Source organism: Octopus bimaculoides, chromosome 2, assembly GCF_046866305.1.
Source record: "Octopus bimaculoides isolate indiv1 chromosome 2, ASM4686630v1, whole genome shotgun sequence".
Taxonomy (NCBI): domain Eukaryota; kingdom Metazoa; phylum Mollusca; class Cephalopoda; order Octopoda; family Octopodidae; genus Octopus; species Octopus bimaculoides.
The window spans coordinates 61233330-61249318 of NC_142929.1; the positions used below are offsets into that span (position 1 = coordinate 61233330).

Genomic DNA, 15989 nt, shown 5'->3' on the forward strand with positions numbered 1-15989 from the left:
TGAATTAACAGATAATACTTTCCTCTCATCTCTCTCTCTCTCTCTCTCTCTCTCTCTCTCTCTCTCTCTCTCTCTCTCTCTCTCTCTCTCTCTCTCTCTCTCTCTATCTATCTATCTATCTATCTATCTATCACTTTATCTGTGTGTGTGTGTGTGTATACAGTATGTATACATATATATATATATATATATATATATATATAATCTATTATATATATAATCAATTTCAGATTTTCTCTTACAGAAACTATTCTGTAATATTCTCAGTGATATTCTTGGAATGATTCCATAATTATTTTCCAGCAAGGGATACTTTCTCTTAAGTAGTTGCTTTCTCTTCTCTCACTTTTTTTTTTTTTTTAAACTCAGTAGTTACCTTTCATTTTAACACATTTGGTGTTAAAGTCGTCTACTAGCAATCTGTTTAAGTATTTATTAACAATATTTCACTTCACAGTATTTGATAACTAGAATTATTTTACTCAGAACTTCCTGTTAATTTATTCATTTTGCTACATAAAAGTTCTTTAGATAAAACCAGCGCAAATCTCAAGTATCAGTTGTCAAGTACATATTACAGATATATCTATAATACTTGCCAACTGATCTCCAAGGGCTTCCTCTGTTTATTTACTTATTATGTTACTCAGTGAGTCATAACTTTAAGAATACCACAATATGAAACTATCATTTCCAGATGTGGTATCACACAAATAAATAAATGAATAAATAATACCTAAATAATATCACCCTTCACAGTTAATCTGAGCTGCTAGATTTATTTCTATTTTTAAAGCATTTCAGTTGATATCCTGTAAACATTCTAGTTACTTGTTGATTTCACCTTATTCTGATTTACTACTTTAATTATTCCTAATAAAAGACTATTGTTTTCATAATGGTAATTACAACTAAGTACTTTAATCATATTTCTGAGAGTCCATGTAAAGGAAATGTTCCAGTTTAAATTATTTGTCAGTGCCAAAAACAATTTCTTGTTTCCTACTCTGATATTCCTGCTCTGTCACTATTAATCATAGCATTCAGCTGTACATTTTTTCTTCCCATTGAACTTTCAATCAAATCTAATTTCTCTTTGCTTCTCAAAAGTAACGTTTGTCTTTACTTATCCTAATCAGTCATTGATATATTGCATCTGCTCATGGTTATTTTCAACTGTATCACAGAAAAAAAATTCTTTGAAATATTTCTTTCAGTTGTTAAAAGTGAAATAGCATGTCATACCTTATTTTACTTTACTTACATATAGTCATTACAATTCTCAAATTTGTGGTCTTTTTTTTCTTTTTTAGGCTATTTAAGAAATTATATATGCCATTTACAACGACCTGCTAATATTAACAATAACATTCTTTTAAAATTTGGTCTATAGTCATTGTATATAATCAGATTTTTATATATTGTATTTCATAAATTGTTATGCATACAAAATAATCAAATTGCTCAAAGATCCAACAGGAGAGCCTTTGTACAGATGCTTGATCTGCTAGAAATAGAACAGAAATCTCTCTGAACTCACATTACCATCTTAAGAAAGAAAGGACACATTGGATAAAGTAATTCTAGACAACTTCACCTGTCTGAATGCAAACTATTAATTAACAGCAACAAATTACTCATTTTTATTTCAAAGTGTGAATCCTAAATCTGTTTTGCATTCATTCGTCTTATATCTCTTTACGGTTTTGTGTTCCTAAATGAAAACTTTTCATGTAGATTTCTCTTACTACTAGTAGTTTAAAAAAAGAAATATATTAGTCATGAAGGAGAGGCAGTACTCATGACCTCTTGAGACCCAGAGTGAGGATTGAGAAGAGAAATGTGTGCTGGAAAAAAAAACCAAAATTCTGTTCCAACCAATTATAATAGAGTGATTACATTCCCAAATTCCACCATGCACTAGTAATAGAATAAAGGGTATGTCTTATTTCTACTACAATAAAATAATTTCACATTTAGTGGGGCTTTTTTTTTTTTTTTGCTTTTGTTATGTTTTCATACAATAAATGTGAACAGTTCTATGACACAGATGCAGTAGAACTGTGTTAGTGGCCAGGCTGCAGAAGTGCAGCAAAACTTGAATATAGCAATTTTTATGTATTGTTAAAATGACTAAAACAACTTTTCAGTGTTGTAATTGTTTCAAGTTACAACATAGTCTCATATCAGATCACTTGCTCAATATATATAATAATAAACTCTGCAATCTATGATTCCAATTAAAAAGAAAGGAACACTATATGCTAAAAACACCTAGTCAAAATTTACATGAGCTTCCAAATTGTTTATTGATATTGTTTGGATTGTTACTTGAATGGTAATATTTATACCGAGGAGTAATGCTGGGGGATTACTTAAATGTTTATAACTGAAAAAGAGAAAAGGAAAAAATAGTATTATATTTTCAAGTTTGTGATAGTTATAATAAATACAAGCTAAATGTAATTTATTGTATGTACCCATGACATTATAGCATATTGGTAAATACTAATAATTTGTTTTTGCATGTGTGTGTGTATGCACATGCATGCACACAACAATGTGGTGGGGAAAATGTATATTTGTGTGTTGACACAGTACTTGTTATTTCTTTTTAATAGGGGTTGAATATTAGAGATGAATTCAACTACATACTTGTGATACTCTCTCTTTCAATCGAATGTCAAAGTTAAAAATCAGTGAGATTTTAATATATACTGAATCACTGAAATTTCTGCTGAGAATTATGTATCCAGACTCTTTTACATCAGATGATCTAATGTACTTTTAATTGATAAGATTTCTTTTTTATTTGCTTCATGAAAAACTATTTTTGCTTTACTTTGTTAGAAAAAGAATCAATTACTTGTTATGGAATTAACAAGTATTTAACTTTAGAAATACTTCTTAGTAAATTAAATAAGTTTAATTGGTAACATTTCTTGCCAAATGTCAGTGATATAAGATACAAACAAGTTGTTTTATAATGATTCTGTAAATTTTATAACTGTCTCCTTGTTAATTTATTTTAGATCCACATGTTTATCCATTCATAAAAGACTTCATGCATTTTGCATAGATAATCAAACATCTTGACCCAAATTAAATTTTAATTTGCTTTATAAGTTGAAACAAATTAAAATTACAAAGGTCTAACTTTGCATCTTCATATTGATTATTATATTGATTTTGGTCACACCTTAAAATTTACAAACAAGAAATTAATCACAGTAATCAAAACTTTGTGTCATCTGTTTGTTGAAGATAAATAGAAATCTTAATGTTTGATTTCAAACACTTCAATGCAAGTGTACTGTGAAGACATTCTTTAATAGACCAGTGGTTACCATGTGTTGTGTATATTAATGAATTCATTAAGTGTAGCCAAAATTTTCTTTTAATGTCTCTTAGTTTTTTTTTTGTTCCCCCCCCCCCCCATAACATTCTTTTTCCTTTTGTTTTTTTTTCCTCCATATCTCAAATAGTCACATATGAATTGCAAAATTGTACAGACTTATGCAGATATGTCTATAAAGTGTATGTGATTTTTTTTTTTTTTTTTTTTTTTTTACACATAACCTCTCCACTTTTCTCTTCATTACCATTTTTGATTGGGATATAATGCTTATAATTAACCTGAATAAATCTGGACTCTTAGGGCTTGGCTGTAAATGATTCCCAGCTGTCCAGACTGGTCCAGAAATGACCGCCTTATGACTTGCTAGTTAATTGCATGTTGGGGTAAAAATTATTCAGGTATCATCTCGCTACTACTACTATTACTATTACTGTTGCTGCAGTCTGAGGTAAGTTCAGTGGACATGCCACCAAGAACAATACTACAGCCTTACACATCCATACATTTGGTTGGAGATGGGGCAGTTTGTTTCCATTCAGCACATCTCCTTTCGGCTTTTGTCCAACCCAATGATAGTGAGATAATCAATAAGATGATGTGCTCTGCTCATGCAGTAGGAGTAATTTGGAGTCTTTTTTCATAATTGTATATAGCTAAAAGATGTTTGTATTGATCACTTGTGGAAGTGGCTGTACAGAATGCACTGACTTAAATACAGTGCCAACATACCACTACAATAATCCATAGGCTGACCCCCCCCCCACACACACACACAGATACCGTTACCACCCCGCCCAACTAATCTTACACCCTCCTCTCTTCATTGAATTGTAGGATTGTTAACTAAGTGGCTTGGCACTGTCGAGAAATTACAAAGAGGAAATTTTCATGCAAGCCAATTACTGGTCCCATGGACTCAGATTTTGGGAAACATCAAAAACAAAGTAGTGGTGTGTGTGTGTGTGTGTAAGCTTGCAGTCATCTGCACACTTTCTAAAAGTTGGGGCAAGTAGTATATTATTAAATGAGTAGAAGTAGTAGTTGTAGTAGTTTGTCTCTTATACTTTTCCTATGTATCTTTTCATTTACTTACCTTACTTTTTACCTTAAGAAAGGTAAATATAATTAGCTACAGCTATTTAACTATCTATTTTCCTGAAGCTCACTGTTATATAGATAGATAATATTTATATATTACATTTATATTATATATATATATATATATATATATATATATATATGCATAGCTTTGATGAAGCAAACAGGAAAATAGAACTCAAAACACGAGTATACACATGTTTTTTTTTATTAATAATTGGCAGAAATTACAGAATGGCTTGAGAGCCAATGGACAAACCTCTTGGCCCTTGAGTCACTCTGTAACATCTGCTACTTCAGTACCAGTTGAAGACTGGGGTCAATATAATCAACTAGCCCCCTTCCCCATAAAATTTAGGCTCTGTGCTTATTGAAGAAAGAATTATATTTATATATGTATATTTTATGCAATTCATACGTATTTATGTATGTACATACATGTGTATATATATGTATATATATATATATATATATATATATATATATATATATATATATATATATATATATATATATATATGCATGCTCACACACACACACACACATATATATATATGCTCTTATTGCCCTCTTCCTCACAGCTTCTCTGTCACCTCAATATTCCCTTATTCTTTTTCCTTTTCCCTATTAACGCCCCCCCCCCCACCTGTCTCTCTTCCAATGACTCTTTCTGGTTCCTCTCTCCAATCATTTATATTTCTTGTTCATGTTCCCTTCTAGCACACCTGCGCAAACTCACTCTTGTAATGCGGGATAGCCCTGGACCCTCTCTTCTCAATCGGACTTCACCTAGAATCATCAGTCCCTCTCTTCTATTCTCCATCAGTTATGGAGGTTCCCATTAAGCCATGTAGTTCTGCTTGCAAGTTGCAAGGCAACTTCACGTGTGCTGTTGCCATGAAAAAGCACCCAGTATTTTCTTTGTAAAGTGGTTGTCATTAGGAAGGGCATCCTTCAGCAGAAACCATGCCAAAACAGACAGTGCGAATGTAACATGCTCTTACTGAATCCTGTTGAACCATCCAACCCATACATATATATAATAAATATATTTATTAGTGTGTGTGTGTGTCTGTGTATGTTAGTGTGTGTCAAAAGAGAGAAAGATAGAGATACTGAATGAAGAAATATGAAACAGTAAGAAGATAAAATCTACTTTTCCTTGTTTGTGTAAGCACAAATACACAAGTGTTTGTGTGTTAATATGGACAGATAGATATATACATGCATATATATATATATATATATATATCTATATATATATACACACATATGCATACATACAAATTTGTGGGGAAAAGGGATAGAGACATGTGTAAACCCATATGTGTATAAATAAGCAAACACACATGTGCATATGCACATGTACACCTACATACACACATGCACACACCTTCATTGCAATTTGCTTTTTATTTTCTCAATAATGGATGAGAATGACCATCCCCACACCTGACAAGAGTCAATCAAATATCATTATAGCATTTTTTAAAGATGAATTTATACTTAGTGCATAGTGATCATCTGAGAAAGAAGACTTATTACTGAGACAAATTTATAGTAGCCTATAGTAGATGAAGTATGTTATCCTCATTCAGCCGGAAGTGATGATAGCTTTTATCATTAGTTGCAGGCAATTTCAATTTTCGTTATTACTGAATACTCTGACTATCAATATTCTCTATAATATGCATCATAAATTGACTGTAAGGCTTGTGTACTCACCATCTAGAAACAACATTTTTGTAATAAAGAAAATACAATACTATTTATTTATCTTCTAATTTAGTGTGCTTTTTAGATTAGCTGGTTTATGCATTTGTTTGTTCAAACTGGTAAAGCATTGCATTGCAGGAATCTCAGCAAACAAGTTAGATTCTTTCTGCTCTAGAGACAGAAACTTTTAAGCTATTTATAGCATTAGAAATACTTATGCAGAGCCATCTGAGAAAATGAAACAAAATTCCAGTTCAACCATGACTTAGATGTTCTTTTGTCCAGTGTCTATAATGAAATTTTGAAATTCTAAAAATATATCTTTGAAAAATATACTTTTCCAAGCTTAGTTCAATGCACCTTGCATTGTTCTGATATACTGCACTTGATCTCAAGAATATGTCATTTATGTCCACCGCTTTCCATGCTTGCATTGGTTGAACAGATTGTCGTGGTCTTAGTTCTTATCCAGAAAGGTTTGAGTTAGTTCCTATTCAGAGTTGCTACATTCCTAGATTGTTCAAAGGGTATTGTCATGATCATATGTTTCCTTTTTTATTTGAATTCTATATTTGGGTTGACCACTTTGCAGATTACACTGAGTGCTTTATCCAGTCATAGAAGCTATGCCGAAGTAAACATTAGAGCACAATGCAGTTTTTAAACCTGTTGGATTTTGTTATTTATATATATATATTTATATTTATATTTGTATATATATATATATATATATATATATATATATATATATATATATATATATATATATATACTACATTTATGTTGATCTTAACATTCCTACCTGAGTCTTTTAAGATATGTTTTAAGCTATCATATGCTCACACAAGTAGAGAATTGTTCTTGAGATGTAAACAACTAGTTTCTGCTATTAGTATCATGGTCATGTTATTGTAGTTTTTAAAATGGTAATAATAAATAATAATAACTATCATCATTATTATTATCATCATCATCTTTAACAATAATTTCTATACCAATCTGAATTTATTGAATTTGTTTATTTCCTTCCAAACTTTCCTGTAACTCCAGTAAGATCTTACAGGGCAACATCAAAACCCCTTTCTTTTGTATGGAGAAACATTGTAACAGACAGTTCATGAATTACAAAACTAACACTTTTCTTTGTTTTTTGTTTTTTTTTTCTGTAGTTGCTTTTTGTTTCCTGTCCATTGGTCAAAGGAAGATTTTTTTTTTTTGCATTGATATTTATCTATACTAAGCCTCTCAAGTACAATGATATGCTTTACTTAACTACACAATGAAATGTCTGAAGTGCAGCCTAGAGGTGTTGGTAATCATTGTGTAGTTAAGCAATATAATTGGAAATGTTACATGTGACAGTTTGGTGTCCCATCCAGAGGAAGAGCTATTTCTCATCTGTTTAATATCATAAAACTTGTGCTAGACACTTGCCTGTAACAGTTTCTCAGCACTTCAGAGATATTTGCCTATTTTTAGTGCTGTGTATCAGACTTTCTTATCTGATTAAATATGAATCTTTACTTAATTATTACATTTTCATTCTCACAAGAAAATTATTGGCAAACATCTCATACTTTCCTACTCCCAAGCCATTCTTTTACAGAAAGCAATATTTTTCTTACTTGTACAGTTGTTATTCTTTTTATTAATAATATGTAACTTATGACAGTAATAGTAATAAAAGATTCATTTATTTATATAATACTTACAACAATAACTTATTTTTCAAAAATGTACCACAATCACCTAACTCTTCTTATTTTATTTTATTTTCAGGATGCATCTGGCCGAGTTTTAGATAAATGGACCATTGCCACTCGGGAAGAGGAACATATAATATTACAACAGTTTCTCCGATTTGGAGAAACAAAATCTATTGCTCAGGAAATCATTCTTCAGGATACTAAAGAGAAACAAGAGCTTTATGTCAAGCAAACTTCTCGGGCTGAGTCTGAAATCAAGAAATTCATTGAGAGGAGTAACCTAAGTATGCAAAGCTACATGCGTCCCTACGAATCACGGCATCTGTTCTCAAATCGCATGCCATTCGTATCCCACAGTAGTAACCGCCTTGTAGCACCGACTGCAATACAGTATACTGCCACTACACCCCCACGGGATTTACGCCCCACAAGTATGCCTCCCACTCCTGTACCTACATCGAGTCCTGTTACCTCGTCCCCATTAGGCCGTCTGCAAACCATGTTGCCCATTGATTTTCGAAGGGAACGCTTAAGTCCTGCTGTTAGCCCAGGACTATCAGAAAAACGTGCCTCTGTGCCACAGCTATCACAACCACCTCTGCCACCACCACCACCACCACTACCTTCCCACGGTGATGAAAGTCCCAAAAATCTGAGTACTACCCCAACACCAACACCAACATCCACAAGTCCTCCCCAGTTCCAGTCAATGAAACCGCCAGATATAATTGAAAATTCTAAACATGCGCCATGCATAAATATGCCAAATATTAGCCCAGTCATTATCTCCCAAGAAGATTCACCTATGAATGCAATAAATTATTCTACCAAAGACTGTGAAGAATCAGCACTGTCTGTGTATGCAGATCGCAAAGTAAAACACCTCCGAAAGTCGGCTAATCCAATCAAACGTCAATGGACTCCTTCGGCATCATTTGGAAGTACACTGATTGCACCCAACGGCAAAAAGCGTGTTCTTTGCACAGCTTGCAATAAAACTTTCTGTGATAAAGGTGCTCTTAAAATTCATTACAGTGCAGTACATCTGAAAGAGATGCACAAATGTACAGTTGAAGGCTGCAGTATGATGTTCAGTTCTCGTCGCAGTCGTAATCGCCACAGTGCCAACCCTAACCCTAAGCTCCACATGCCTCAAAAACGCAAACTCCCAGAAGGAGCTACTTTAGTAGCTGAGTCCAAACTCCCTTCGAGGCTCATTAATTCTCCTCCTACCATGGTCGTTACTTCATCTTATCTCTCTAGAGCAGTGATTCCCTCACTCGATTCAAATGTCCTCAACAGGAGTGATCAGTCATGCTTTGTAGATGTGGGAAACAGCCTTTCATATATGTCTTCTGGGAAAAAAATAAAAATGGAAAATAACGATGGAAGTAATGAAGCCATTGATATGACTGATGATGTGAAGTCGCTGGACGATACATTGAAACCAGATGTAAGCAGCACACAGCGTGGCTTCAACAGAAGGAAAAGCTTGATTCCTACCCGTTGTGCCCAGATGGAAGAAAATTACAGCATGAGTGATGAAAATTCAATCTCAGATGAGAAAGATGCAACTAAACACAACAAGAAATGCTTAAATGATGCTGAGAATGTAAAATCTACATCTAATTCAGCTGCAGATGATGAACTGGATGACAAAATTGCAATAAAAAAGGAAATAGCTGATGGATGTTCTGTTCGGGAGATTCCTGAAAAATCTATGTCTGGCAAGGTTTATGACTCAGTCATTCTCTCCAGTCACAGCGGTGTCATTTGTGATACAAACTGTAATCCAAAACAAGAACCTAGGAAAGAAGCTTGCCACTTTCCTAGAATTGCTTCCCTCTTAGCAAATAATAACACCAATAACTCTTCAGATCCAGTTGACCTCTCTCAAGATAACTGCGAACGTAGCCCTTCTAATTTGTCATCTCTAAACATGAGTCCTGGTTCAGATCATGATTCAAATGCCTCCCAAGCTTCCACTGACATTGAAGGCCACTTGGCCATTAGAGCCAATGGTAGTCATTCTCCAGATTCTAACTCCAACAGTACAGATATTCCACTAGATAAAGATAATCCTCGGAAGTGTAATTTCTGTGGGAAAATTCTCCAAAATCATTTTGACCTCAAAATTCATTATCAAAGTGTCCATTATAAACTCATGCACAAGTGCACTATTGATGGTTGCAATGCTGTATTCCCTTCAAAACGCAGCCGAGATCGACACAGCACCAACCTGAACCTACACCACAAACTGTTGTCCACATCTGATACGGACCAGTTCCCAGATGATGAGGAAATTGAAGATGTGGATGAATTGGATGAAGATGACATTGATGATGTTGATGATGATGATGAGGACAACAGTGAAGGAATGAGAGGTGGAAACAAAGAAAATAACCAAGTGAAAGATCATATCAACCAAAAATATGACTCCCGCATCTACAATGAAAACAGTAATCATGGTATTGGTGATGAGGATAGTAACCCAAACACAGTTATTTGTAATAAACGTAAAACTATTTCCTCAGTGGGAAGTCACTCTAATGATAGTTTCATTGGAAATAACAGCAGAGACAGAGCTGAGGAGAACACCTTTTCTACCCGTAATGGGGGTGATGAAAGTGGGGCCGAGGAAGAAGATGACGACGATGACGATGGGGGCGATCACCTGCAAGACGAGGACATCGATGATGAACTGAACAGTGCAGTCAGTTGTCACGTATGCCAACAAAAATTCCGTGACAACCTTGCTCTCAAAGAACATATTGAAACCCTTCATCCAAAAGAGATGTACTACTGTACAGTCTCAGGATGTGACAAGATTTTCTCGACCCGCAAGAGCCGAAATAGGCACACACAGAACCATAACCTACATCGTCATTTGTCGTCCATGAAAACCAATGGCTTATCCTGACAGTTTGCCAAAGACCTAGTCCTTGAGAAGGAACCATGATACCTCACAGAAGAATGCAGTGTTTTCAGTTGTCCTAATTAATCATCTTTGACTACTTTCTATTGATTTATGATGAACTTGTTTTCATAAATCTAAGCTATTGATGGTGGTCATAACCATAGAATGTAGCAATTGTTGTCTTATTTATTTAGCCATGTCAACAGTATTTTTCAGAAGTACATGAATTTTCAGTTTATTATTTTTAATAATTTATTTCTCCCCACTCCCTATCTATAAATTCCTTTCTTTTTTTTTTTTGTCTTCCTATTTTCTTGAGTTGTATTGCAATTATAATTATTTTTATTTATTTATCATTGTTTTGCTCAGGTATCAATTATTATCTTAAATTTGCCTTGTCTGCCAATAGAATTTTTATTATATGCATATCATTATTTACATTATGGTTCACTGAGGTTGGGGTGAGATTACCAAAATGATGGCCATTTATAAAAGATTTTAAGTTTTAAAAATCATCTAGAATTCATCATTGTCATTTATAAATTATAAATGAATGAGAAACAAATATTTTTAATGCTGACTGCTTAGAAAGGGTTTTCTCAGTAGTCATAAAAAATTATTCCGTCCTAGCCCAGATAAGGAGATTACTTCAAACCAAAAGAAGTACCTCTGGTGAGGTCAGTAGTTTTTGTATTTACAATGCTTATTTACATCAACATGCAACTGTGTTTATGTGCGTGTGTTCGTTTGCGCAAGTGAGTGTGTTTGTTTGTGTGTTTGTGTGTGTGTATGAGTTTGTGCACATGCATGTGTGTGCTCATGAACATACATTGTTTTTACAAAAATAATGGCTTCTAGTTAATTACAAAAGTTTACAAAATCTTAATTCTGTAATGTTATAACACCTGGGTGTCCATTTTGTATTCTTTCAACTGATAACTGAGATAAATATTCATTATTCATTATTTAAATCAGAGAAAAATAAATAACCTGATGAAACAGTTTCACCCTTTGGATTTTAACAACTCACACAGCTGAATTTTAATATTTAAGACTTTGTAGAATGAAAGAATTGATAGTGTGTATGTGTAGAATGCATGTGCATGTGTGTGTGCATGCATATTCATAATGAAATTTTAATGTAGTCTCTGGCAATATATAAGGCTCTAACATTTACTGTTTGAAAATTATATAACACATTCATGAATTTGAAAACTTATTTAACATAATAATGAAGAAAAGTGTTTAAAAACATCCATCAGAACCTTTAGATTTCTGATTGAAGCAGAGTAATATTTAATAGGTCATTTACATATTTCCTATACAAATCATGTCAAAAATACAGTTAAAATTCTGGTAGAGCTGAAAACCCAGACTAAACACTTTCATATTCAATTAATCACTCCCAAATTAACATTGCTCCCATTATCATTACCTTTGCACCAATAAAATATGAATGCCTAAAAGAATGACAACATTTGGGATAACTCTGCTTAGGCTTCTAATATTCCCAGGGTTTTTTTTTTTTTTTTTTTTACAATTCTAAACATAATATACATTTGAGTAAAGAACATTAATGTTTCCTACTGAATATGCCAGCAACATGAAACATTGACTACATTTCCATTCTTCATTATTCACTTATCCTTTAAATTTCATTCCATTAACTTATTTGCTTCATAATTTTATAAGTATTTAAAAAAAAAATAAGAAAAATAATCAAAATAAAATATTTAAGGATCAAATTTCATTGTATATATTCATGCAACCAATCTTCAACTGAAAATTTTACAGTTTAGCTGGTGTTTAAACAAACAAATCAAATTGAAACAGGAAAAGATAGAAATGTCTTGTTTCCTTCTTGTTTTCTTGTTGCATCTCTACATCATTTCCTTTTACATTCTCTTTAATATACATTATCGCATATACACTTCTCCGGTCTCTTTTAGTTCATGTTAGATTTTGGAGATTGATTCAGTTAATTTATTCACTCATTTTACCATTAATTTTTTCATCCATCTTGTGTCATCTGATTATTTCTCCAAAGTCATTATTAAAATTTCTTTGAAGACCCCCGCCCCCACCTCCACCATCACCACCACAAATTAGAAACTTGACATCCACTTTTCTGCCTAACATTGGCTTTTATCGGTGCTGAAAGTTACTAATATCAAATTCTAGTCATAATAATCTAAACGGTAATACTAATGAGGAGAACAATGATGACAAAAAACATTTTAATATTTACTTTCCTTCATAGTGTTTATTGATTTAATCCAAATGTCTCTTGATCAAATGTAGTGTCGACGTACTTTCTCTTATGCACAAGCTTTATGTAAATATGTTTATTGTTAATGTTACCTTTCAAAATAAGTTAATCAAGATATGCAGAATATCAATAAGTTGCTGCTTCTACACAGAGTTGATGCTCTCTTAAAAGATAAACTATATTTGGGCATAGTAGAGACAAAATTTACTTCATAAGATTCAAAAACAGATCTAACTTTGTAAACTAAGTGAGATTAGTTTTTGTTTAATTATCATACTAAGTAAAATACTTATATTGGCTTCTCTTTTGTTAATTTAAAAGAAGCTTTAAAAAAAAGTTCTGAATTTCTAACAGATACCATTAATTTTTTTTATAATTAGCAAAATGATTAATTTTACAATCTGTAATTGTAGAGCATTATGGTTAATCTATATAAGTTGAAAGGAAATAATAATTTTCAGTACTTTACGGAAGTCTGCTTACTTTTGTTTTATATGAAATCAGTATACGTGTTTATTGTTATGTATAGGATACTGAATCTAATAGTTTTGAATAATAATGATAATAAAACTTATCAAGCATCATGTATTAAAATTCACTTTTTCATCTGTTAGTCTGATAGAATTTTGTTTCTGTGATTAGAGTTGGACTATAAAAAGAAAAACCGTTAATATATCTTATTTCAATTATTTTACTCTTTAGTCATCATTAGGGCCTGGTGCAATAACCCTCTTTTATAAGAATTTATATCTATTATTTTATTTTTTATCATCTTGTTCAGTGAATTTCAATTTTTTATTGTTTTTGTTTCTTTTTTAGTGATCTGCGTCTTAAAGATTTTTATATCAAATTCTTCACAATTTTTTTTACGGAAACCATAACAGCCAGAATTCATAATATACCATCATAATTAGTGATATGTTTAATGCACTATTCTTACCATTTAATCAAACAGCCGATTTAATTTAGGGTTTTTATTCATCACCCTAATATTCACAATTTTTGTTAAAATGAGATTTAAAGCTACAATTGCTTATTAACCATACTTTGAGGCCTCACTTCCTCACTACAAAATAAAGTCGTTGTTATTGAAATAAACTATAATTGTTCATTTTTTATTGTAATTTCCTCAGTTCCCTTCTGTAGATATTGAGGAAAACAAACTTAGATATTTGTTTACTAGTTCTTTACAATTACATTATGGTTGCCTTTACTTTCTTGCCAAATTTAATAAAAAAAAAAATGAAATAAAATAATTTATAACCCTAAATCATTTACAAAGAATTTAGTTGGTGTGATACTCTCTACAGTTTGCTAAAATAAATGACAAAAATTTTTTTTAATTAATAGAAACTGTGAAATCGAGCGCTTTCTTAGCTTGTTAGATCCAATAGAACATTGGTTACATTCAATATAACAAGCAACTTATATTTAAACAAGTATTGCAACGAAGGAATTATAAAATTGAAGGGCCTTTTTTCTTTTAAAAAAATGTTCATTTTGTTTTTGATTCAAAATAAAAATACCCAGGTCTTCCTTTTTTTTTCTTATGAATGGTAAAACCTATTGTTATAGAGGTAATCATCAAATGCACACACACACACACACACATACATGTTCAGTTAAGCATCCATATGAACATACACAGTACTTTTTCCTTTTATACTTTATTTATTTTCAATAATTACTGGTTACATATTGGATTGAGAAATAAAAATAAGCTATTGGTTTTGATTATGTGCAATTTTAAAACTAAAATTTTAAGTATTATCAGTACTCTTAAGACAGAGCCAAAGTTTTTTTGTTTTTTTTTGTACAAAATATTAGTAACTTTTCAAATTGATTTCCAGTAATAATATTTAGTATTTTTATTTGGCTTTACTTCAAAGTTTTTGTGTTTTGTTGGTAGTTTTGCTATTTCCACATATGTGGTATTTAATTTCTACATTGACTGCTAAATATGTGCAACTACATGCACACACACACACAAACATACACACAAGCATGTATATGTATATATAAACGTGTGTACATATATATATGTTTGTGCGTGTATACACACACACATGTATATATATATATATATATGTATATATATATATATATATATATGTGTATATATATATGTATATATATATATATATATATATATATATATATATATATATACATGTATGTAAAGTTGCACAAACAATACAGTCACACATGGCAATATATATATATACATACATACATACATACATACATACATACATTTATTACTATAGAAGAACCTAAGGCAGGTATTTAAAAAAAAATTATCATTTATTTTGTTTTCTTCCTTAAAATAATGTTTGCAGCTAACAATCCCTCTGATATTCTTTAAAGAAACCTCTAGATATTTAAATGATCTCATATGCTTATCTCTTCATCTGCTTTAAATTTACTCATATTATCTTCACTTCAGGATACAAATTTTCGTTGGTATTTTTCCCTTTTCTTTATTTAAAATGAAATTTTAAAATTTATTTATTGAGGATGCTTATTTCTTTGACTAAATATTGGAATTAAATTCAATGTTTTCTGTTTTATTTTGTAAAGTTAACTTCAACATTTAAACTTGTAGAAAAAATACAGATATGAACGTACCCAAACTACTATACATTAGTAACATTTGCATAATTTTTGGTTAAGTGGTGGGTAAGACTCTCAAAGCATAGAGATAACAGGAAATTTATATATTTTCTTATAGTAGAATATAAATAAGGCAAAACATTTGAAGGAGAAATTGCTAAAACTAAACACTTATCATGATCCTAATCATATTTGCTTAAAAGAAGAGTTGCTATCTGAACACATATATACTCACTACATACACAAACATGCATAATTTACATATGAGTTCAATATACCTTTGCTGTCATTAGAAAGCAACTGATTTTTAAT

At 31.6% G+C, this 15989-nt stretch overlaps 1 protein-coding gene across 10 annotated transcripts in view; it reads left to right on the top strand.

Moving 5' to 3' along the window:
• The window catches only part of LOC106869439 (zinc finger protein basonuclin-2), a 210732-nt gene extending 196415 nt beyond the window's left edge, over positions 1 to 14317 (top strand). For all 10 annotated transcript variants that reach the window (XM_052977305.2, XM_089346194.1, XM_052977296.2 and 7 more), the window contains one exon: positions 7952 to 14317. In XM_052977305.2, coding sequence (XP_052833265.1) covers positions 7952 to 10798 — 2847 coding nt within the window. In that variant the 3' untranslated portion in view covers positions 10799 to 14317. The remainder of the gene's footprint in view (positions 1 to 7951) is intronic.
• Positions 14318 to 15989: the final 1672 nt, after the last annotated feature.